This window comes from Culex quinquefasciatus, chromosome 3 (assembly GCF_015732765.1).
Source record: "Culex quinquefasciatus strain JHB chromosome 3, VPISU_Cqui_1.0_pri_paternal, whole genome shotgun sequence".
Lineage (NCBI taxonomy): Eukaryota > Metazoa > Arthropoda > Insecta > Diptera > Culicidae > Culex > Culex quinquefasciatus.
In genome coordinates, this window is record NC_051863.1 from 200977242 (window position 1) to 200999668 (window position 22427).

The 22427-nt window shown below is 37.7% G+C and overlaps 4 protein-coding genes and 1 non-coding gene across 8 annotated transcripts; 3 read left to right on the forward strand and 2 right to left on the reverse strand.

The window, feature by feature from the left end:
* Positions 1-730: 730 nt before the first annotated feature.
* Positions 731-3460, reverse strand: LOC6032819 (ubiquitin-related modifier 1 homolog). Of its 3 annotated transcripts, none has more exons than XM_038265553.1 (5): positions 3368-3460; positions 2782-2960; positions 2557-2624; positions 1214-1344; positions 731-1150 (listed from the first exon to the last, which is right to left on the reverse strand). In XM_038265553.1, exons 2-5 carry the CDS (start codon positions 2841-2843, stop codon positions 1082-1084), a joined length of 330 nt encoding a protein of 109 aa, XP_038121481.1. In that variant the 5' UTR covers positions 2844-2960; positions 3368-3460; the 3' UTR covers positions 731-1081. The 3 variants fall into 3 exon arrangements, with proteins under 3 accessions (XP_038121481.1, XP_038121482.1, XP_001843356.2); XM_038265554.1 differs by having other exon boundaries at positions 2782-2869; positions 3368-3421; XM_001843304.2 differs by lacking the exon at positions 3368-3460 and having other exon boundaries at positions 2782-3023.
* Positions 3461-5095: 1635 nt separating this feature from the next.
* LOC6032818 (phospholipid phosphatase 6) lies at positions 5096-6451 on the forward strand. 2 transcript variants are annotated; one of them, XM_001843303.2, is made up of 4 exons: positions 5096-5205; positions 5488-5626; positions 5694-5849; positions 5909-6451. In XM_001843303.2, exons 2-4 carry the CDS (start codon positions 5609-5611, stop codon positions 6401-6403), a joined length of 669 nt encoding a protein of 222 aa, XP_001843355.2. In that variant the 5' UTR covers positions 5096-5205; positions 5488-5608; the 3' UTR covers positions 6404-6451. The 2 variants fall into 2 exon arrangements, with proteins under 2 accessions (XP_001843355.2, XP_038119797.1); XM_038263869.1 differs by lacking the exon at positions 5096-5205 and adding an exon at positions 5255-5424.
* LOC6032817 (acylglycerol kinase, mitochondrial) lies at positions 6443-8082 on the reverse strand. The gene is made up of 3 exons (XM_038263868.1): positions 7793-8082; positions 7593-7728; positions 6443-7538 (listed from the first exon to the last, which is right to left on the reverse strand). Exons 1-3 carry the CDS (start codon positions 7900-7902, stop codon positions 6471-6473), a joined length of 1314 nt encoding a protein of 437 aa, XP_038119796.1. The 5' UTR covers positions 7903-8082; the 3' UTR covers positions 6443-6470.
* A 3580-nt stretch (positions 8083-11662) lies between these two features.
* On the forward strand, positions 11663-16696 carry LOC6032814 (protein daughter of sevenless). Its single transcript, XM_038262675.1, is given in 10 exon segments — positions 11663-11796; positions 12055-12493; positions 13689-14287; positions 14345-14832; positions 14835-15114; positions 15179-15248; positions 15302-15559; positions 15618-15812; positions 15869-15970; positions 16034-16696. Coding segments are annotated over 9 exon segments (2445 nt in total). The 5' UTR covers positions 11663-11796; positions 12055-12412; the 3' UTR covers positions 16406-16696.
* Trnay-gua lies at positions 13203-13310 on the forward strand. The gene is made up of 2 exons: positions 13203-13239; positions 13275-13310. It is a non-coding gene; the product is annotated as a tRNA-Tyr (tRNA).
* Positions 16697-22427: the final 5731 nt, after the last annotated feature.

Sequence of the window (22427 nt, forward strand, 5' to 3'; positions counted from 1 at the left end):
AAAGAAAAACATTTTTATCAAAAACTAAACAAGTAAAAAGATGCAAAAAATGTTTATCTTTTTAGTGCAGTTTACAAAAACTACTTAAGTGTATTTTAACTGTAAAAATAATTAGTTTGAGTGTTTGGTCTGTGCCAAAAATATCTGTACATGTGGCAACGCTGGTCGGTGGACGCGTGGTCGGTACGAATGGTCCGCTTCCTGGAAAATCGTTTACGTTTTGCACGCGACGCGTCCTGTTGTCTGTCGAGTTCAATAGACAAGATTAATAGTCGCTGCCGCCGCTGGGGGTTTGTTTACGGGGCATGACTTCTTCTTTGTTCGCAACATTTGTGAAAAAATTTATATATTTTTCCAAAACACAAAAAAAACTTTTGCTATTGTATAACAAGGCATAAAAACCAGCTGACGCAAAGTGCAGTGCCGAAAACGGCTACTTTCGTCAAAACAAGTGATCGATTTGCGCAATGGTGACGAGCGGCAACAACTGTCGTGAAAACTCGACGCAAAAATAAACGACCCACAATATGCTGGCGCGGGCGTGGACCACGTAGTTTGAAAACAAAAATTCCCTAAAGTTGTATTGAATAGCTCGTGCGTTGGAGAAATTCTATTTCTTTGCGACACCAAACGCGCTGGTCGCCGTTTCGATGATGAGACGAACGAAGAATTTTTTTTTCTTTTTGCCCCCGACCACCAAAAAATCGCAACGCCGAATAAAACAGAAAACAAAGCATAATTTACACTTGCATTAGTATATTTTTTCTTCTGTTTTTTTTTCCTTCTTCGTTACATATAATTAAATTTGTAGTATAAAAAGATACTGACGTGCGCAACTTGTGGCTTTCTGTTTGCTCTTAGTCTCTAGAGAAGAAAAATGTTACACTTTTGTTCAAACATTGAAATCAAATCCGAGACGGACTAACGCCGCCTCCGCGTGTTTTAATTATTTTGGTTAATGAACTTAAGCGAAAAGAAAAAAACATCTAGTCACAATTCGTGAACGTCCGCAACCATTCTGCTCCTTTCAAACACTCATAATAAACAATTTATCACAGATTCCGACTCGTGCCGCCAACGCTTATCCACCGTGGAGGGTGGAAATGAACAAAATATGATCGCCCGGCTGCAAGATGTAGTCGATTTCGCCCTACAAACAAAAAAACGACAGATTAGAACCAGAACGCGCACAAACACTGACACCGACACTCACCATCAAATCCCAATCGGTGTCGTTGATCATCACGAGGATGCCTGGCCGAACGGTGTTTTCCTGCATGAACAGGCCAGCATCGCCGGTCAGCAAGTTGTCCCGAAGCCACCGGAGCATCTCTTCGAGAAGCACTGTGGACAAAGAATTGACAGTGATTAGTCTTGATGTTTTTAGTCAGTTTGAACATCTAACGACAACTGTCTTGCGGCATGCTCTATTCTTTTTTTTTGAATTAAAATTATTTAAAAAAATAAATATATTTGGAATGCTGTTGCGAATTATTTTGTAGAGAACATTACGATAAAAAATCGGCAAATTATTTTTGATATTTGGCACCAAGAAGGGATCTTTTCCGAATCGAAATATTTCGTTGGGGTCCAGAGCAACTTTTTTTCAAGGTTTTTTTTATCGATTTTGTAGGATATCTATTCAGGAAGTCACAAGAATTTAATTATTACGTACATATTCTGAGAAATAGCTTAAGAATGCGTTTTAAGACAAAATAACATATTTATCTGAATAGAAAACTAGAAACGTCACAGTGTAAATATGGTAGTGGGTTAAAAATAATAATATTTTCTGAATCAAACATGTTATAAGTAACATATCAAGGCAGAATCTGCAAGTATTGTAATCAAAAAAAATATTTTATTTGTTGTAAGTGCTATGAAAGCGGTTGTAGAGTCTGTGTTTGACTTTTTACACGATAATAATTACTTTTATTAAAAATAATATGCATCCACAAATTTATTCAGAATAATTATATCGTTTGAAAAATATAGAGGTTAAATTAGCGTTGTACATAAACATAAAAAGATTGGGCAATGGAAATTTTGGACAACATTAAACAAATCTGGAGTTTTTTTTGAAAAGGTCCAATAAACCAAAATTCCAGTTTTTGCTTTTTGGGTGTTTTTAGAACCGCCTTGAGTCAGGGGTATTGAAAAACACCCAAAAAGCAAAAACTGAAAATTTGGTTTATTGGTCCTTTAAAAAAAAACTCCAGAATTCCTTTTTAGAACTAAAATTAATGAAAAATTTGGCAGCAAGGTTTCTAAATTGAACTTAAAATTTTGTTAGAAATGAAAAAACAAAAATCCAATTAAACAAGATGTGCAATCTCATGGAAATACAAAAAAAAATGAAAATCTGTTGAGTTATAAAGGGTATAAAATACATTTCACGATAAAAACAAATCAAGTGATGCTTTGAGACTTCATGAGACTTCAAAATATACCACCTTGAAAGAAATGATCTCAGCTAGGAATTTCTCAAAACATTAAACGCCTACCTGCCCTTTATGAACAAGCTAAACCAAACGTTAAATAAAGATAGCAACTCACCAATCTTGGATCCGTCCAGTGGAACCACATGTTCCCGAACTCCGCCAAACAATGTCTCGGCGCCACCGCTGCAGCAAATCAACCGGCAAACAAAGAAGACAAGAGAAAAAAAAATGTTTTTTTTTCGATTAAAATAGAACCAAACAACTTTTTTTCACTCCTTCTCTCTCGCTACGTTCTTGCACTGATGGTGACTTAATTTCACAGATCGGTGTGGCGGCTCACCTGAACTCCACGGTGATGGTAGAACCCGCCGTAATCACTTCATCGTCGATCGTGTCGTCCATGGTGCCGGATTGATAACGACGTTCCACTAGGGTAGCCACGGTTGAAACTGATGATTAGTGAATGGAAAGTTGTCGAAATACAAAACGCACACGCGCACGAGCTCGATCTTCTGCTGCCTAGAAAAGAGATGCCAAGATTCACTCTTGCGCTGACCGCGACCGACTGAAGCTGGGCCCCGCCAACGGAACGGGTTTTAAACACACGAGAACGTGATCGTGCTCGACAATTTTGCGAACTTGCGTCACGCTTCTTCGTGCGCGAGCGTCGTGAAGAATGGAAAAGCTCGTGAAACGAAGAGGGCGCGAGACATCCGTGCTCGGATGGAAGTAAAATGGGGGTGGGAAGTATCAATTGATCAGGAAAAGATCCCGTTGTTTTCCGTTTACCAGTTAAACTTGTAAACATTTTGTGAAAACAACATTAGGTAAATGAATCACAGAAAAAATAAGTTTTCGAAGCATAAAATTGTTGTAAGAAATCTAAATATTAGGCAGATTAAGTCACCTTATTTATCTATACATACCTTAATATGATTTGATTGAAATTATCACTAAGTCTTAAAGAAACACAATTCCTGAGTTTTTTTTATAGATATATGAAAGGAATAGCTTACTTAGTTAACTCTGGAATTTAACTGTAAAGAATGAAAATTAAATTTAATGCTATTAAAAATCACCCAACAAGCCAAAACATTCGCACGTTTTGGAAACATGAAGCAGCATGAAGTCGGTTGTCAAAGGAGTGTCTGTCAGCTGCATAAGCAACAACAACAAAGTTGAAGGGGTCCAACAGAAAGTATTTTGTGCGACAATAGCTGTAATCTTCAAGCAATAAAACATAAGAATCATCATTATTCGCAGAATACTCGTAATGTTGTTTTCGATGTAGCACCCGATTTGAGTGGTAGAAATGACAGTTCTCCCATAAAAAATACGTTGATGAAAAAAGGAAAAACTGCTCGAATGGAAGTGTTCCATTCGCAATTTATTTGGAAATTTCATCTAGTCGTCACATTTCCTCGATTATCCATAAAAAAAATCCCTAGTGGAAAATTCATCTTAAACAGATCGTTACTTACACCCTTACCAAAAATCATGATTTTTTGAGTTCCAAATCCCACTTTTCATACGATTTTTCGAGTTCAGGTACTACAACCATAAAAATGGTTATATGGGTTGAACTAAAAAATTCGTATGAAAAGTGGGATTTGGAACTCAAAAAATCATGATTTTTGGTAAGGGTGTATAACGGGTAGGTACTCACTCAATTGTACCATCATTCATAAAATTTCTTGACAGTACATTTTGACATCTTTATCATCTCGGTTTTTTATCATTTTGATTATTTTGATCATTTCGAGCATTTTGATCAATCAATTTTGATCATTTCGAACATTTTGATCATTTTGTCATTTTGATCAAAAAAATATAAAAGTTTAAAAATTGAAATTACGAGCCACGGTTTTAACATTCCAGTGAAAAAAGTGTTTTAAAGTGCATTATACACCTGTCCAGTTGTTTTGCAATCATTATTTTCCAAAATATCTAAGTATTGACGATAATTTTATTTTTTGCGGAAAAAAAAGTTTTCTCGGTGCTGTAAGCGGTGTATGCACTTCGGAAGGAATCGGACAAGAAAACATTCAAATGGGTAGCAGTGGCAGCGAAAGCAAGCCAGAGAGGGTGAAGAAAAGCCCCAAGAAAACGCTCCCTCTCGTTTGTTCTGCTGTTCGTAAAGCTGTTTCTTGACCCCTTTTCCTTCCGATCTCCATACTAACCTGTACATCGGAATTTCCAAAAAAAAAAACCGAAATATTTTTATACGAGGCCAAAAGTGCATATGATTATTAGTGCAGAAAATTGCATTTTAGGTTGTTTTCCGTAAATTAAACTTCAATTTTCATGGAAATTTTGAAGTTTTACGATACATATTTTTTAAAGGTCCAATAAACCACCTAAAGGTGTTTTTGAAATAATCACCTTAAATCAGGGCTATAAAAAACACAAAAAAGCAAAAACTGAAAATTTGGTTTATTGGACCTTTTCATAAAAAAACTTAAGATGTAAACATTAAGTTAAGAAATAGCCAATTAATCCACTTTGTAAATGCGGCCTCGCTACTCTTCATGGGTCATGGGAAAAAATTACTTTTTAGTATTTTCAATACTGTCTATAATACTTTGTAGAATAAATTACTTAACTTGTAATAATGCTTGTATTCGCCCCTCGATGCAACACTTTTTGGTCACCTGTCACTGCAAAAAAAAGCTGTCGCGGATGACGTTCTCAAGTTTGATGTGATATTTTGACCATTTTGGAAGCAGTTTTGGAAGAAGTTGTGCCAGATTTAGAACCTGTGAAGGTCAGTCAATCAAACTGGGATGCGGATGCTGGTTTGCAAATAAAACAATTTGTTTTCATTTTTCAATATGCTCAAGTAGAATACTCCAAGTAATTTTTTCTCTATGTCAATTTGTTTCGAGTATTTGCACTGAGTCATAATTCGAGATGAAAATGGTTTATCTCTAAAACAGGGGGATTTAAATCATAAATCATCTCAAAATGTTTAATCAGTAAACTTGTAATATTTAACTTTGTTCAGATAAACTGCTAATCGCTAATTTTCCATTTCTACTGATAAAAGGTACCTCCCGGAGCGAGTTATTACGTAGAAGCCAAAGAAGCAAGAACCAAAGAAAGGCAAATTTTTATTTTTAAAACCAATCTAGAAGCATTGAGACGTAGAGGATCGCACACCGAGCAGAATGAAGCAGCAAGAGAGTGTAAGATTTTTTTCGTTTTAAAATTATTGGAAAATGTCACACAGCTTGAAAATATTGCTTTTTTCAGGTCGATCCAAAGACACGCATGGAGGAGGAACGAAACATCCCTCCGGCGCTGAAGCAACTGCTGGCATGGGATGTGAAGGTGACCAAGAACTTTGTTAGTTTTATGCTGAATTTTGTCCCGTTTCGTTCACTGAGGACGCACTGCAAAATCTTGGAGGTATGTGAAGTGTTTGCTCTTCAAATATAGCAGAACTGATGATTCATTTTTCGTTTCAGTACTCGTGCCATGGAATAGCTTGGCTTGCGGGGTGGCTCGCGTTGTGTTGGATGGTCGATAAAAAGGAATGGTATCAGATGCAAGTGAATCTATTTATCGGACTACTCACCGATATCGTAATGGTGGCTGTGATCAAAGCGGCCACAAGACGGCGTCGTCCTGCCGTCAATGATGACCCTTTTTGCATAGGACCGGATAAGTTCAGCTTCCCATCGGGGCACGTGTCTCGTGGTGTTTTCATAGTTACGTTTCTAACTTGCTTGGACCCCGTGACTTTCTTCCTGTGGCCACCGCTGATGGCCTGGGCGGTTTCTTTGTGCTTGTCGCGCCTCCTGCTCTACAGACATCATATCTTGGACGTGATTGGTGGAATTTTCTTGGGACTCTTCAACGCGTTTCTAATTTCACTATTCTGGATGGATCAAGAGAGCAGTGCTTGGATCATTTCGTACATGACGGATGAAAAGATCTCCGGAGCCGAATACGGGGTTTAAAGTGGCGGGAATTTTTCGAAGAGATAATACATACTGGCATGATCAACACTTTTAGTTTTATTTACACTCAGAACGTGAACATTTCTACCGAGTTCGGCAGCAACGTGACGCGCACAGGTCTGACATCGTACGCTTCGTTGTCAATGGAATAGAACAAATCCGGTTCACTGTCTTCCAGTTTCAGTTTTGCGGGCAAAATCTCCACTTTTCTAACATCTATTTCCTTCTCAGTGATGCAATCTATATACTTCCGTTTCCACAATCGTGACCAACTGTCGCCGAGAAAACTAAAGCTTGAATCTACACTTGTGCCCACCTTGAGACTTAGCTTGGGCTTGTCATTTCTGTCACCAGCCGGTTCGATGTTCATCGTTTGCAAAATCAATTCAGATGGCTCAATCTGAACTTCGTGCTCGACTGAACAACGATCATTGATGACTTTCGAGTAGTCCACTCCTTGTGCGGGTTTAGCCTTCGGAAGAAAGACCGACCACCAACGGCGAGGCTGTTCTTTCTTCGGCTGTTCCTGCTGCAAATCTTTGTAACAATCTTTACACCCGGCGCATGGTTCCGTGAATGTGACCTTCGCTTGGCAGTTCCACGAGTGCTTACCATCGAATGCATTAAACAGAAATGCTGTATAATCCCTCAGGGAACCTGTGTACCAGTACTTATCCCTAAGCGACAAAATGTCACGAAATGCTCCCCAAGAAAGCATTCCAACGGCGTAGACCGGTTTCTCCGGAACCTTTTCGTCCGCCTCGTTTGGCAACACCTCAATCTTCATCACGTCCATCTTTTCTTTCTTACCAGCTACGACGGCGTATGCAGCATTCGCCATCGCACGAACATCCTCTAGAGTGTTTGTTTGCTCACTGCTCCGGAACAAAGTGTTGGCCAGTGTGTTGGTTCTGCCCACGGGAAGCACACCAACCGGACATTGAGCACCATCGGTACGGCGCTTCAGCCCAGAAACCGCTTCGGAAACGGTTCCATCACCACCGGCCACTATAATCGCATCCGGCAGTACGGCCAACTCCTCGACGTATCGGCGAGCGTGTCCCTCGGAATCGGTCTTGATGATTTCAACCTCAAACCCCGCCAAATGTAGGATTGGTTCGCAATATTCGTGAAACTGAAACAAAAAACTTACTGTATAAATTGTTAATTCACAAATTCCTAAACTTACATCTTCCTCGGAGGATTTTCGATTGGCCGCAGGATTCAACAGAACCAGAACCTTCTGCAATCGCTGGTTAACTCCAATTTGGACGTCTCCGTAGCGGGAGGCTTCCGTGCAGTAGTGCCTCATTAGCTGCTTAATTCTGTAACAAACTTCACAATTATTTAACATTGCTCTAAAAAAAAAAACTAAATTATGATACTCGCTCATATTTCTCCCGGGAATACGAAACTCCGTAAGCGACCGCACTCGCCAAAAATGTGGACTTTTTCCAGTGGTTCCGGACACCCTTGGCAAACCGAATAACAAATGCCATCACTGTCGAATTACTAAACACTAGTTACTGGAGAATTTTAAGTGAAAATTGTTCAAAAACATAAAGCGACTCGGGCCGCAAATGTTGCACAAGAATTCCGCACAAAATCAAAACAAACACGCACGAGGGCATGCTCGACTGAGTGGGAGTGAAGTAAAGTGAAATAACGGCGATTTGACAGTTCCCGCTGTTTCGGCGGCGGCCAGCAACATAGTGCAGCATATTTTTATGAGGACACTGAAAATAAACTGAATGACGAAAATTTAAGACTTCTTTAAATGAATTTTATTGTTTTTAAAATCGGAGCAACACTTGAAAAGAGCGCATAAGCATTTTGTCAGCTAACACTATTAAATTGCAAATTCAGACAACAGGTACATATTTATTTAACGAAAACCGCAGTGTTAAAAGTTAGATGGGAAGGCTTGTGGGAAGGCCAGCTACACTCAACACCTGATAGTTGGTCACTTTTTCGTTTGACACTTTTTTAGTTTGTACCCCGTTGGTTGGTCAAAGTCAAACTAAAAATTGACGAACTGTCACTTTTTACACGGGACACACACTTTCTATCAAACCAATCATTTGGTAGTGTGTGAGAGCTCCGTGTAAAGAGGAAGTCAAACTAAAAAGTCCGTAGTAATCAGTAACAGTTCAATCCCTTTTGCTCAAGTGACAGTTCACGTCAAGTAAGAGGGGGATAGACTGCTTATTTACAAACGCAGATTCGCCCTATTGAACTGTTACTACGGTAGTGACCCCGTTCGTTTGACAACAATTGGTGTCAAACCATCGGGTTTTTAGTGCATTGTTTAACACTTCGAGTGTTGTGAAAAAGTTACATGTTACTTATCCACCCTTTTATCGTGTTGCTCACGAAGTACAATCGACTTTTAATAGTAGTTTATGCAACAAGTTGCAAAAAAAGGATTTTTTCAGCACGAGTCGTACATTTATCCAACGAGGTTCACCGAGTTGGATAAATACGAAGAGTGCTGAAAAAATCAAGTTTTGCAACGAATTCCATACAACATTTTTTGCAATTCCAAAAAACATACACTGAGTGAAATTTTATGTCAAATTTTCATGTATTTTGTCAATAAATCGTTTTAATAAAAAAAATGTTGAAAAGTGTTACTTTTCGAAACAAGTGCTGAAAAGTTCAACTTTTCAGCACCTTTTTGAGTGCTGAAAAGTAGAACTTTTCAGCATTTATTTTGAAAAGTGTTGCTATTCGATTCTGTTATTTTTGGTACAGAAAAGTAGGCTATTTCGTCGTTCAAGAATGACAGGAAAAGTAAGTAGTTTCACGACGGAATTGCAAAAAGTATTTTTTAAATGTTCTTTTAACTAATTTCTAATCAATTCTAATTCTTTTCTATACTTTATACATAGTTTAAATAACAAATTACCGTTCCGAATAAAACAAAAAAATACTGCGTGGAGGACGTAAGGAGGAAATTTGTAAATAAATTAAGTAATTTAATATATTTTTGCCAAATTATCAAGTTGTTTGGAATTTTGGTGTAACTAGCAAGGTTGGTACAAATTTTATTCGTCCTCCCTCAAACATTACATTTTTTCAGAAATCTTCAAATTTGTAATGGAAATTTTAATGAAAATTCATTTTGCATTCCCCTGCGTTTAAAATCATATTTAGGCTGGTACAAACGAGGGGTACAAATTTTATTTAAAGTTTTTGTCTCCCCCCTTCAAAGCTGGCCCAAAAAATTCTGGGGACAAAAAAATATTATTTTTTTAATCTAATCTAATCTAATCGAACACAAGCGCAGCCAGTCCGAAGAAAGCATCCTGGAAGAACTTGTGGTTAGATTACGCTCCAAGTTCATTCTTGCCAATATTAATAATTACAGTACATCCGAGCTACCCCGAAAATGTATTGCAAAAATTAAAGCGTCCAGGCCTACTGCGTTGCATTAACCGCAGAGACAGATTCTGTGAACGGATCACATTTCACAGAATCAACAGGGGAGGAAGGATGCGTGGACATACCGTACCAAACGCTCCGAATTAGTTGGGTGTGGTGTGTTAGTGTGAATTGACAATTATTTATGTTTTTAGGGGGGAAGTAGATATGGGGAAATTGGGATTGGGGAAATTGGGATTGGGGAAATTGGGATTGGGGAAATTGGGATTGAGGAATGGGAAAGTGGGGAAGGGGTAGGAGGATTATTTAATTTATAATATTATAATAAAGAAGAATATAGTCAAATTAGAAATAATGATGGAAATCTCTTACCAAGGAATAGCAAATCTTCAAAAGACAAAGCCAGTTGGTGTCCCGATCGTCAGCCCCAGGTTCTTGACAAGAAACAGGCCGATCAGATTAAGAGAAAGTGTTCCTTAGCACCGATTATCTCCACTCCAAACAAATATATCCGTACAAGCTCTTCCCGGCAAACTTCGTCCTGCCCTTGTTTGGTTCCTGACGTTTCTTGCTTGTTTGTTAATTCAGCCTCCTGTGATCAAAATTTGATTTTACGCAGCTTTTCCCATTCAATTTGCAGATTTTCCGGAATCGGTTCCAGAGTGGCCAAAGTTGTAATTTTTTGGCGTAAGAACATTCCTTGGACTTTAACGAACCGAACGCAACAAAAAGCATCTCGATACGACGCTCCGTATTCAACTGATTTGCGTTCGAACAAAACCGTCGAAAGTTTTTATATATATAGATGTTTCGCTGGTGTTAAATCGAATTTCACATCCAGACTCTTTCCGAATCTCTTCAAACAGCATCCTCCGTATCCTCCGTAAATGGATTTGATGTTCTTTTAACCACCTTGGCATCCACGATCAGTTCCGCTCTGGGAACGGCTCCAGCTAGGTCAAGCCCTTCCACTTACTTTTCACTTACTTTCTGATTCTTAGCAGATTCGAACGATTTAATGAATTTTCAACGAAATTCACTTCCAACGACAAAAAGAATCAGAATTCCCTTAACACAAAAAAAAACCTTCTAAAATTAAATAATTTTCAACGGCTCAATACTTTTTGCCAAAAAAATGGAATCAAGTTCCGCTATGGAAGCCTACAGGGCAAAAACTAACGTTAAAAAATGTTTGTTTTAGAAAAATCGAAAAACTATGAGAAAAACTGTGATTGGCCAAAAAGTTGATTTCGTAGAGGCTTATACATATTCCATGAAAATCCCTAACTTTTGACCTATGGAAGTATGGGTGTTGGAGGCTGTTGCAAAAAGATATTAGGGTTTAAAAAAAAATCCATTTTGAACAGTAATATGCTCGGTAATATGCAAAAGCAATGAGAAAAGTCAAACCAATCCTGGATGTCTATGGCAAATTTTGAAGTGCTTCAAAAGACCTTTCGAATGCAATTAAGAGAGTTGGAATTGATGATGTTTTACGGAAATCCGAGCCATTTTAAGATTTATTTATGTTTTTTGGACCTCAAACTTCAATGCCAGTTTTACCCCACTTCCCTTTATCGTAGAGGGCTCATATTTGGCATGAGTTTATCTCATGTATAGACAAACAAACGCTGAAAGTTTCATCCAAATCGGAGCACCTCGATACGACCTTGGTACCACATTGGTGAAAAACTCGCTCTTAACTGACTTTCGGACCAGTTTGAAAAATTTAGTTTCATTTTATTAATAATTATTAAATTATTAATAATAAATTATTGTCTAGTAGCTGATTTTGCACATATTTTTTTCTCAGTGCTTCAGTGTCAGCTTCCAGGTTCCTGGCAACCCTGTCGCCACCCCTTTTATATCGTTTGACGTTTCTGCAGCAGCATATTGCATATCGCCATCTTTTAATGTTATCCCGAGTGTTTTGCTGTTTTGCCGTGATTTTAGTGCCAAAAATGCTGTTAATTTAGTTTGTTTCCACGAATCAGTGTTCAGGGATGATAGTACGAAATTAAATTCTAACAATGCTGTGTGTTTAGTAGTGGTTTGGAGGCATTATTGTTCAGCCGTGTTTGTGGACCGTCGGGTGAGGGTGGAGGTGTTGGGGTTTGTGTGAGTGAGCGAGTGAGAAGTAGCGCTGTAAAAATTCCTCACTTTGTCTTGAGTGTTCTGGAGCATAAATAAAGGCATTTGCGGAAGAGATTTGCCGCATAGCAGTCAGCATTAGAACAGCACTAAACTGCATTGTTTATGTTTTCAAGGAGGGTAGTGTAAGTGTTTTTATCAAGATCAAACGAGGAAAAGAATATTAAGGCGTGGGTGGTCGCAAACCGAATCTCAACCTCCGGGAAGTTGAGTTCTCTCTTTCTCTGTGTGTATTCTTCTGTTCACACACCAGAACAGCAAAATCATCAAAATTACGCAAATACACATTAGGACAAGTTAGTCGGCTGGTGCTGCCGGTGCGGAAGGGTGTACGGGGTGCGGCAAAGATCTGGAACAAGACGAACGAACGAGAGAGAGGAGAGGCAAAAAGAACATCAGCACAGCTTCAGCACCAGATCGCGGAAAAGACCTGAGAAGTTAGTAGCAGCAGCAGCAGCAGCAGCAAAAGTCCAGATGACGACGAATAATGGCAGAGAAGTCTATCACGAAGGCTGGCTGATCAAATCGCCTCCGACGAAGCGAATCTGGCGAGCGGTGAGTCATAACGGCATTATTTTTTTTCCTTTTCGTTGGTGCACTTTGTTTATTAGTTCTTATTTTAAAGTATAAATATTTGCAAGAATGGGGCTGGGTTTGCGACTCAAGTTCAAATTCCAGAAAGAGATGTTTTTAGACCAAATTTATAATCTTTTCCTTGATATGCATTTCGAATATTCACAGGAAATTTAAAATGTTTCAATAAGGCTTGGAATTTATGGTATAAAAGTGTAAAAGTGATCGAAATCAAATTAAAAATCAAAAATGAAAGTGAACCCTAAACAACATAATTAAAAACGATTGGCTATCAGACCACTCAAGTTTCTTTCTATGCTTTGCTTGATCTTCGGTAATAATTCTCGTTTTGGTCCTCTTACAAGTTTGTTATTAATGTGGTGCACAAAGTACACAAAATGCTTTTGCTGGAATGTTAAATGTTAGAATCATACTAGCTTTACCACACTATTTTTATCTCTCTCTAAGAGAGCTCAAGTGAGCGCACAAGTGAATGACTGCTTGTGAGTGGCTTCGCTTTCGTTCACCACCATCTGATATTTTTAATTTTGCTCTGTGTCTCCCCACTTTTCTGATTATGCTGCTGCAGCAAATTTATGTTATGGCTCCGTTCATGGTCGATGGTGGTGGTGGTGGTGGCGACTTGAAAGCAAGTCAGCTGATTCAATGTTTAAGTCGCTCAAGCAAGTTGCCTTCGATAGCTCAGTTGGTAGAGCGGTGGACTGTAGATGGTCATTTGACAAGACTTTAACAGCGAGCAGTAATCCATAGGTCACTGGTTCAAATCCGGTTCGAAGGATAGATTTTTTTTCTGCTTAAATTTGAAAGAAACCTCTGGCTTAATTTTAAAACTGTGATTAATTAGTATTCCGCTGTGTGCTGATTTGTCGTACAGCAGACAAGCAAACAACCGGTCCGTGATTCATGCAGTGAGATTCAAACTTATCAGTATTACGCTGACACAATGCATTGTACGCAAGGCACGTTTTCTGTTCTTGCCTAGATTTCCATTTGTGGTTCTCCGATTGTGGCGACCGATAGACGAAGACGATTGTCCCTCTTTTTACATTTTGCTTCCACGATTCTGTGCGAAACATTGTCATAGGCGTAATTTAAACCGTTCCTCTTCCTGTGTTTATTTTTTCCTTCTTGCTGTCTGTTCCGTTCGCGCTCGCAGCGATGGAGACGTCGTTGGTTTACGTTGAAGCAAGGCGAGCTACCCGGACAGTTTTTCTTAGAGTATTACACCGACCGCAAGTGCCGGAAGTTGAAGGGGATCATCGATCTGGACCAGTGCGAACAGGTGGATGCTGGATTGCGGCTGGATCGACAAAAGGAAAAATACGCCCACATGTTTGATGTGAAAACACCCACGAGAACCTACTATCTGGCGGCGGACACCGAGGAAGATATGCGCGGTTGGGTCAACTGTATCTGTCAGGTGTGTAACTTGCAGGAGACACAAACGGTGGAAGAAGAGAGGCCGTATTACAACATCGATGCCATCAATATGGCCTCCGTGGATCACCAGCAGGACGTTTCTAATGATACCGAGATCACGCTGCTGCATTCGACCACCGGCGAAGCTGGCCAAGAGCAGCACATTCAACAACAGCAGCCACAACCGAGACAATCTGTGATGTCCAATGCAACGTACAATCCGTACGGAACCTACCAGAACGATGAGGTCATGAACTATCGAGGCTCGGAATACTCCAACAGGGAAACCATAATCTGTGAAGCTAAATTAGGTCACGCTCAGAATCAACCGTTGAGGTAAAGTAATTCGAAAATCCAGATCTAGTGTATTTTAATCAATTGATTCCATTTTAGAAATAACAACTGCGAAGCATACTCCAACCTGGGAACAATCGAGCGTTCACAGTCTCTTCGTGGTAAACCGTCATCGCCGGAAAAGAGTCACTCCGGGCATGCACACATGGTGAACCACATGCGAACTCAGTCACTCAACACGGACTGTCAAAAACTGACGGCCGCCGCTGCAGGTGGATCTGGTAAAAAGATTCCGGAAAATCTCAAACTAAACGAACGCACGGCAGTGTTTGAAAGTGGAACCGAACAGCCCTCGCCCGCGCTAAGCACCTCATCTGGACCGTACATTCCAATCAGTGAGTGCTTCTCGGGCAGTCCGATGCTGCACTCGCCCATTACTCCGTTGAACTCGTTGGATCCGCGATTTTACGACACTCCACGCAGCCACACCAACATTGGATTCAATCTCATCAATCACGAACAACCTTACTCGCCAAAAAGAAACAATTTAAGTGGTCTGGCCCAGCCGGGACCAACTCAATTGGCTCGAAAGCTTCTCGCAGTGGCAAATCAAGTCCGTCGGACTCCGAGAGTGTTTTCACCGACGACGAATGGACGGCAACGGGTTCGGAGCAGATACCGGCGACAAAGGACCGCAGCACTCGCCCGTCGGACAGTTCCATTGAGAACGATGCCATCGGATGGAAGTATGTTCAACGATTCGCAAAGGTATCTCAAGAGGACCAGGAAAAAGCAGCAGCTGCAGCAGCGAAACCGGCTCCCCCGAGGCCGCCAAAGCGAACCAGTCTCATACTGGACAGTATTGAAAAGTAACTTTTATCATTAAGTAGCCCAACTGAACGATTGTCAACTAACAAATCTTTTCATTTACAGGCACAAGGAAACCCACTCGTCGGATACGGAGAACGCATCTCCGGCGATCGGACCAAAGGACGCCAGTTCGGTAAGTCAGGTTTGCACACATTTTTTAGCCTCAAACTGATCCTAACATTCCAGTGCGTGGAACAATTCTACGACATTCCTCGGTCGCACCAGCCTGGCCAGTACGCCGGAAGCAGCATGCACCTGTCGGAAGCCGACCTGTTGTCCCCGTTAAGCCAGTGTGACTTGGTGGCATCCAGCACGCCAAATCTGATGATGAGCGAAGCGGGCAGCCAATGCGGAACGCTGGGTCGTACCAGACCTCACTGCTACAGCAACGCCGCTCCCCAACGAATTGAGGGCAACGTGTTTCGGTTTGATTTCAGCGAGCAGGTAAATGCTTGAGATATTTTGAGTAAAATTAAGTCTAATTGTTTCTTTACTTTCTTAGGGGGACGCACCGGCTATCAATCGCAACTTGAAGCCGAAATCCTCGGTGGACATTACCAAATCCGTTGAGAGTGTTTCCCAGGGGCTGAAACAGGTTGCCGTCGCTGCTGCAACGGTTGCTCCTCCTGCCACTCCCGGAATTCCGAAAAATCCTCCTCCGACCGTGGACAGAACCAGAAAGCCAACCACGCCAAAGGTAAGCGAATGTTCCGTTTTACCGTGACAATTCAAAACATTCATTTTTCTCTACAGATTGGCACCAACTCAATGCGCCGTAAGGGAGGACCTATGTCGCTGAATCTTCAAAATCACAACGAAAACGTCTACGGAAATACTCAGGAGCATGGCTCACAGGTGCGATTACAACTTAAAACTCACAAATAAAACTGACAAGTCTAAAACGCATAACTTTTCCAGCTCGTATCTGGAATCTCCCCCCGCACTCCTGGCAAAAACGACGACCGGCTCCAGTACCTGGATCTGGACCACTCAAACAGTCCGCAAAAATCGCACGGACCAAACAGCAGCCTGTCGTCCGCTGGGGGCGGCATTTCGGCAGGGGCAGGAACTCGTGACGGCGTGACGACAGGCGCAGGAGGCCATCACGGTGGAGCGCTCGCCAGCAACGGTATCAGCGCGTCCGGTTCCGGAGCAAACAACAGTCTGCTGGCACCGCCGGCCGTCGCACGCACCCCGTACACTACCGTTGATTTCGTGAAAACCGATGCGTTCAACCGGATCCGTGCCGATTCGGAGATGAGTCGCAATCAGTCCCGGCTAAAGGATTGAATTTTCAGAGCTTTTTAGGTGATTGTAAGGAAAATTGCATGTTAACAGGCTTTAATCAAATGAGCCGAGATTAGCGTTAAAATGTTTTATTTTAGCAAATCCTAAAAATGGAATAAAATTTGTAAAAATAATAGATTAAAGTGCAATTACTCGTATGCCTTACTGTTAGCTGTTTTCATTTTAACTTTTTTTAACTAACTGATCGGAATAATAATAAGTATTAAAGATTTGAACATAAGATGCTGGGAAAAAATATAAAACTGTGATTTCAGACGGAATGAGTTCTTTCCTTAAAAAGAAAAAAAAAGAGGTGATGGTAGTGCATACTAATTTGATTTGTATAACTCTTTATCGAAATCAACTCTTCCTATCTTAACTGTTTCAGTAATCGAATGCATTTCATGTTGGTCATTTATTAGAATTAAGTGATGTTTCCCAAGTTGATTATTCCGACACATTTTTTTCCAAAAGTTAGTAGCGCACAAATGGTTGGTATGAAAACGAACATTCGACCGCTTAACGAACAAAGAAAGTATTTTAAAAATATGTATAGCTTCGTACAAGAATATTCAGCATGTATTTTAAATGGAAACAAATAAAATCCTAGTTATTCTATATCTTTAAAAAAAGTTACTGTTTCGAAATATCCATGAAGTAACCCTACCTTTATGTATTTTTGTTGATTTTAAGATAAAGGTTAACTGCTTTTGGGTTTTAATTAGTTTCCATGAGCATGGGCATGGCTGACTGCCTTGGTTGCTACTTTATTAGTCAATACAACTTTTCATCACGATTTACTCGACGACCCAACCGTCAGCGTACCTTTCGATCAATGATGATATAGAACTGGTATATTAATAAAGCAATAGGAATTTTAACATTCTACCCACAATTTCATACGTCGTGCTCTCCGATCAACGACACGATATAGGAATACTCTTAACAATTTACAGGGTTATAAACGCACTAAACAAAAGATAAATTTTCCCATAAAAAATAAATCATTTTTAACTAAAAATAATAATTTATCAACCACGTTGTCTCACTGCTTACCAAGATTTCGACGAAAAAAAAAAATCACTGCTGGTGAAATATACAAAAGAAGGCACAACAAGACCCACGCGGCATGGCAAAATAAATATTTTTTTGCCAAAAAAACAAAAGACTAAAATGACCAAAATTACCAAAATAATCAAAATGACCAAAATGGTCATTTCGACCAAAATGATCAAAATGACCAAATGAGAAAAATTACTAAAATGACCACAATGACAAAAATGACCAAAATAACCAAATTTATCAAAATAATGGTCATCATGACCAAAATGAAAAAAATACCAAAATGATCGAAAGGACCGACAGGACCAAAATGATCAAAATGACCAAATGACAAAAATTACTAAAATGACCAAAATGACAAATATACAAAAATTACCTAAATGACCAAATAATCAAAATGACTAAAATAACCGAAATGATCAAAATGGTCATTATGACCAAAATGACACAAATAACCAAAATGATCGAAATGACCGAAAGGATCAAAATGACCAAATGACAAAAAAGACAAAAATGACCAAAATGAAAAATGTGACCAAAGTTACAAAAATCACAAAAAATACAAAAAAAAAATACCAAAATGACCATAATGATCAAAATGACCAAAATGACTAAAATGACCAAAATGACCATAATAACCAAAATGACCAAAATGACTAAAAATGACCAAAATGACCAAAATAACCAAATTGATCAAAATAATGGTCATCATGACCAAAATGACCGAAATGACCAAAATGAAAAAAAATACCAAAATGATCGAAAGGACCGACAGGACCAAAATGATCAAAATGACCAAATGACAAAAATTACTAAAATGACCAAAATAACCAAAATGACCAAAATGACCAAAATGACCAAATGATCAAAATGACCAAAATAACCGAAATGATCGAAATGGCCGAAAGGATCAAAATGACCAAATGACAAAAATGACTAAAATGACCAAAATGACAAATATGACCAAAATTACAAAAATCACAAAAATTACAAAGAATTACAAAAACTTACCATAATTACCAAAATGACCATAATGACTAAAATGACTAAAATGACCAAAATGACCAAAATAACTAAAATGACCAAAATGACCAAAATGACAAAAATGACCAAAATGATCAACATGACCAAAATGACCGAAAGGACCAAAATGAAAAAAATACCAAAATGATCGAAAGGACCGACAGGACCCAAATGATCAAAATGACCAAATGACAAAAATTACTAAAATGACCAAAATGACAAATATACAAAAATTACCTAAATGACCAAAATAACCAAAATGACCAAATAATCAAAATGACTAAAATAACCGAAATGATCAAAATGGTCATTATGACCAAAATGACACAAATAACCAAAATGATCGAAATGACCGAAAGGATCAAAATGACCAAATGACAAAAAAGACAAAAATGACCAAAATGAAAAATATGACCAAAGTTACAAAAATCACAAAAATTACAAAAAAATACCAAAATGACCATAATGATCAAAATTACCAAAATGGCTAAAATGACTAAAATGACCAAAATGACCAAAATGACTAAAAATGACCAAAATGACCAAAATAACCAAATTGATCAAAATAATGGTCATCATGACCAAAATGACCGAAATGACCAAAATGAAAAAAATACCAAAATGATCGAAAGGACCGACAGGACCAAAATGATCAAAATGACCAAATGACAAAAATTACTAAAATAACCAAAATAACCAAAATGACCAAAATGACCAAAATAACCGAAATGATCGAAATGACCGAAAGGATCAAAATGACCAAATGACAAAAATGACCAAATGACAAAAATGACTAAAATGACCAAAATGACAAATATGATCAAAATTACAAAAATCACAAAAATTACAAAGAATTACAAAAACTTACCATAATTACCAAAATGGCCATAATGACCAAAATGACTAAAATGACTAAAATGACCAAAATGACCAAAATGACTAAAATGACCAAAATGATCATAATGACAAAAATGACCAAAATGATCAAAATGACCAAAATGACCGAAAGGACCAAAATGAAAAAAATACCAAAATGATCGAAGGACCGACAGGACCAAAATGATCAAAATGACCAAATGACAAAAATTACTAAAATGACCAAAATGACAAATATACAAAAATTACCTAAATGACCAAAATAACCAAAATGACCAATCAAAATGACTAAAATAACCGAAATGATCAAAATGGTCATTATGACCAAAATGACACAAATAACCAAAATGATCGAAATGACCGAAAGGATCAAAATGACCAAATGACAAAAAAGACAAAAATGACCAAAATGAAAAATATGACCAAAGTTACAAAAATCACAAAAATTACAAAAAAAATACCAAAATGACCATATTGATCAAAATTACCAAAATGGCTAAAATGACTAAAATGACCAAAATGACCAAAATGACTAAAATGACCAAAATGACTAAAAATGACCAAAATGACCAAAATGACCGAATGGACCAAAAAGACCGAAAGGACCAAAATTACCAAAATAACCAGAATGACCAAAATGACCAAAATGACCAAAATGATCAACATGACCAAAATGACCGAAAGGACCAAAATGAAAAAAATACCAAAATGATCGAAAGGACCGACAGGACCCAAATGATCAAAATGACCAAATGACAAAAATTACTAAAATGACCAAAATGACAAATATACAAAAATTACCTAAATGACCAAAATAACCAAAATGACCAAATAATCAAAATGACTAAAATAACCGAAATGATCAAAATGGTCATTATGACCAAAATGACACAAATAACCAAAATGATCGAAATGACCGAAAGGATCAAAATGACCAAATGACAAAAAAGACAAAAATGACCAAAATGAAAAATATGACCAAAGTTACAAAAATCACAAAAATTACAAAAAAATACCAAAATGGCTAAAATGACTAAAATGACCAAAATGACCAAAATGACTAAAAATGACCAAAATGACCAAAATAACCAAATTGATCAAAATAATGGTCATCATGACCAAAATGACCGAAATGACCAAAATGAAAAAAATACCAAAATGATCGAAAGGACCGACAGGACCAAAATGATCAAAATGACCAAATGACAAAAATTACTAAAATAACCAAAATAACCAAAATGACCAAAATGACCAAAATAACCGAAATGATCGAAATGACCGAAAGGATCAAAATGACCAAATGACAAAAATGACCAAATGACAAAAATGACCAAATGACAAAAATGACTAAAATGACCAAAATGACAAATATGACCAAAATTACAAAAATCACAAAAATTACAAAGAATTACAAAAACTTACCATAATTACCAAAATGACCATAATGACCAAAATGACTAAAATGACTAAAATGACCAAAATGACCAAAATGACTAAAATGACCAAAATGATCATAATGACAAAAATGACCAAAATGATCAAAATGACCAAAATGACCGAAAGGACCAAAATGAAAAAAATACCAAAATGATCGAAGGACCGACAGGACCAAAATGATCAAAATGACCAAATGACAAAAATTACTAAAATGACCAAAATGACAAATATACAAAAATTACCTAAATGACCAAAATAACCAAAATGACCAAATAATCAAAATGACTAAAATAACCGAAATGATCAAAATGGTCATTATGACCAAAATGACACAAATAACCAAAATGATCGAAATGACCGAAAGGATCAAAATGACCAAATGACAAAAAAGACAAAAATGACCAAAATGAAAAATATGACCAAAGTTACAAAAATCACAAAAATTACAAAAAAAATACCAAAATGACCATATTGATCAAAATTACCAAAATGGCTAAAATGACTAAAATGACCAAAATGACCAAAATGACTAAAATGACCAAAATGACTAAAAATGACCAAAATGACCAAAATGACCGAATGGACCAAAAAGACCGAAAAGACCGAAAGGACCAAAATTACCAAAATAACCAGAATGACCAAAATGACCAAAATGACCAAAATGATCAAAATGACCAAAATGACCGAAAGGACCAAAATGATCGAAATGACCGACAGGACCAAAATGATTTAAAATGACCAAATGACAAAAAATACTAAAATGACCAAAATGACAAATACGACAAAAATGACCAAAATAACCAAATGACCAAATGATCAAAATTACCAAAATAACCAAAATGATCAAAATGACTAAAATAACCAAAATGATCAAAATGACCATAAGGCTGGTACAAATATTTTTAAAAGTTTTTGTCACCCCCTTCAAAATTGGTCCGAAAAATCAGGGGGCAAAAAAAATATTTTTACAATAAACTTCAAAATTTCAATGAAAATTCTAGTGCAACCAACTGAAATCAAATTAAAATATATTCTCCTGCGTTTAAAATCATTTTTAGCATGTTTGGGTATATTAAAAAATCTTAAGATTTTTTGAAAATTTTCGATGCAAAATCTTTTTTTTCGATACATTTTTTGATTTTGTCAGATCTTAGATTTTTTGAAAACTAATGATCGCAAAACAACTGAACTAGTGTAAAATGCATTTTAAAACACTTTTTTCATTTAAATGTGAAGACTATGGCATGTTATTTAAATTTTTATATTTTTTTATTTTTTTGCCCCCCCCCTTGACCTCGGCCAGGGCCGAGGGACAAAAACTTTTTAAAATATTTGCATGGGCCTAATGGTCATTATGACCAAAATGACTGATAGGACCAAAATGACAAAAATGACCAAAATGATCAAAATGACCGAAAGGATCAAAATGACCAAATGACAAAAAATGCTAAAATGACCAAAACAACAAATATGACAAAAATGACCAAAATGACCATAATAACCAAAATGACCAAAATGGCCAAAATGACCAAAATGACCAAGATGATCAAAATGACCAAATGACCAAAATGGCCAAAATGATCAAAATGATCAAAATGACCAAAATGACCAAAATGATCGAAATGAC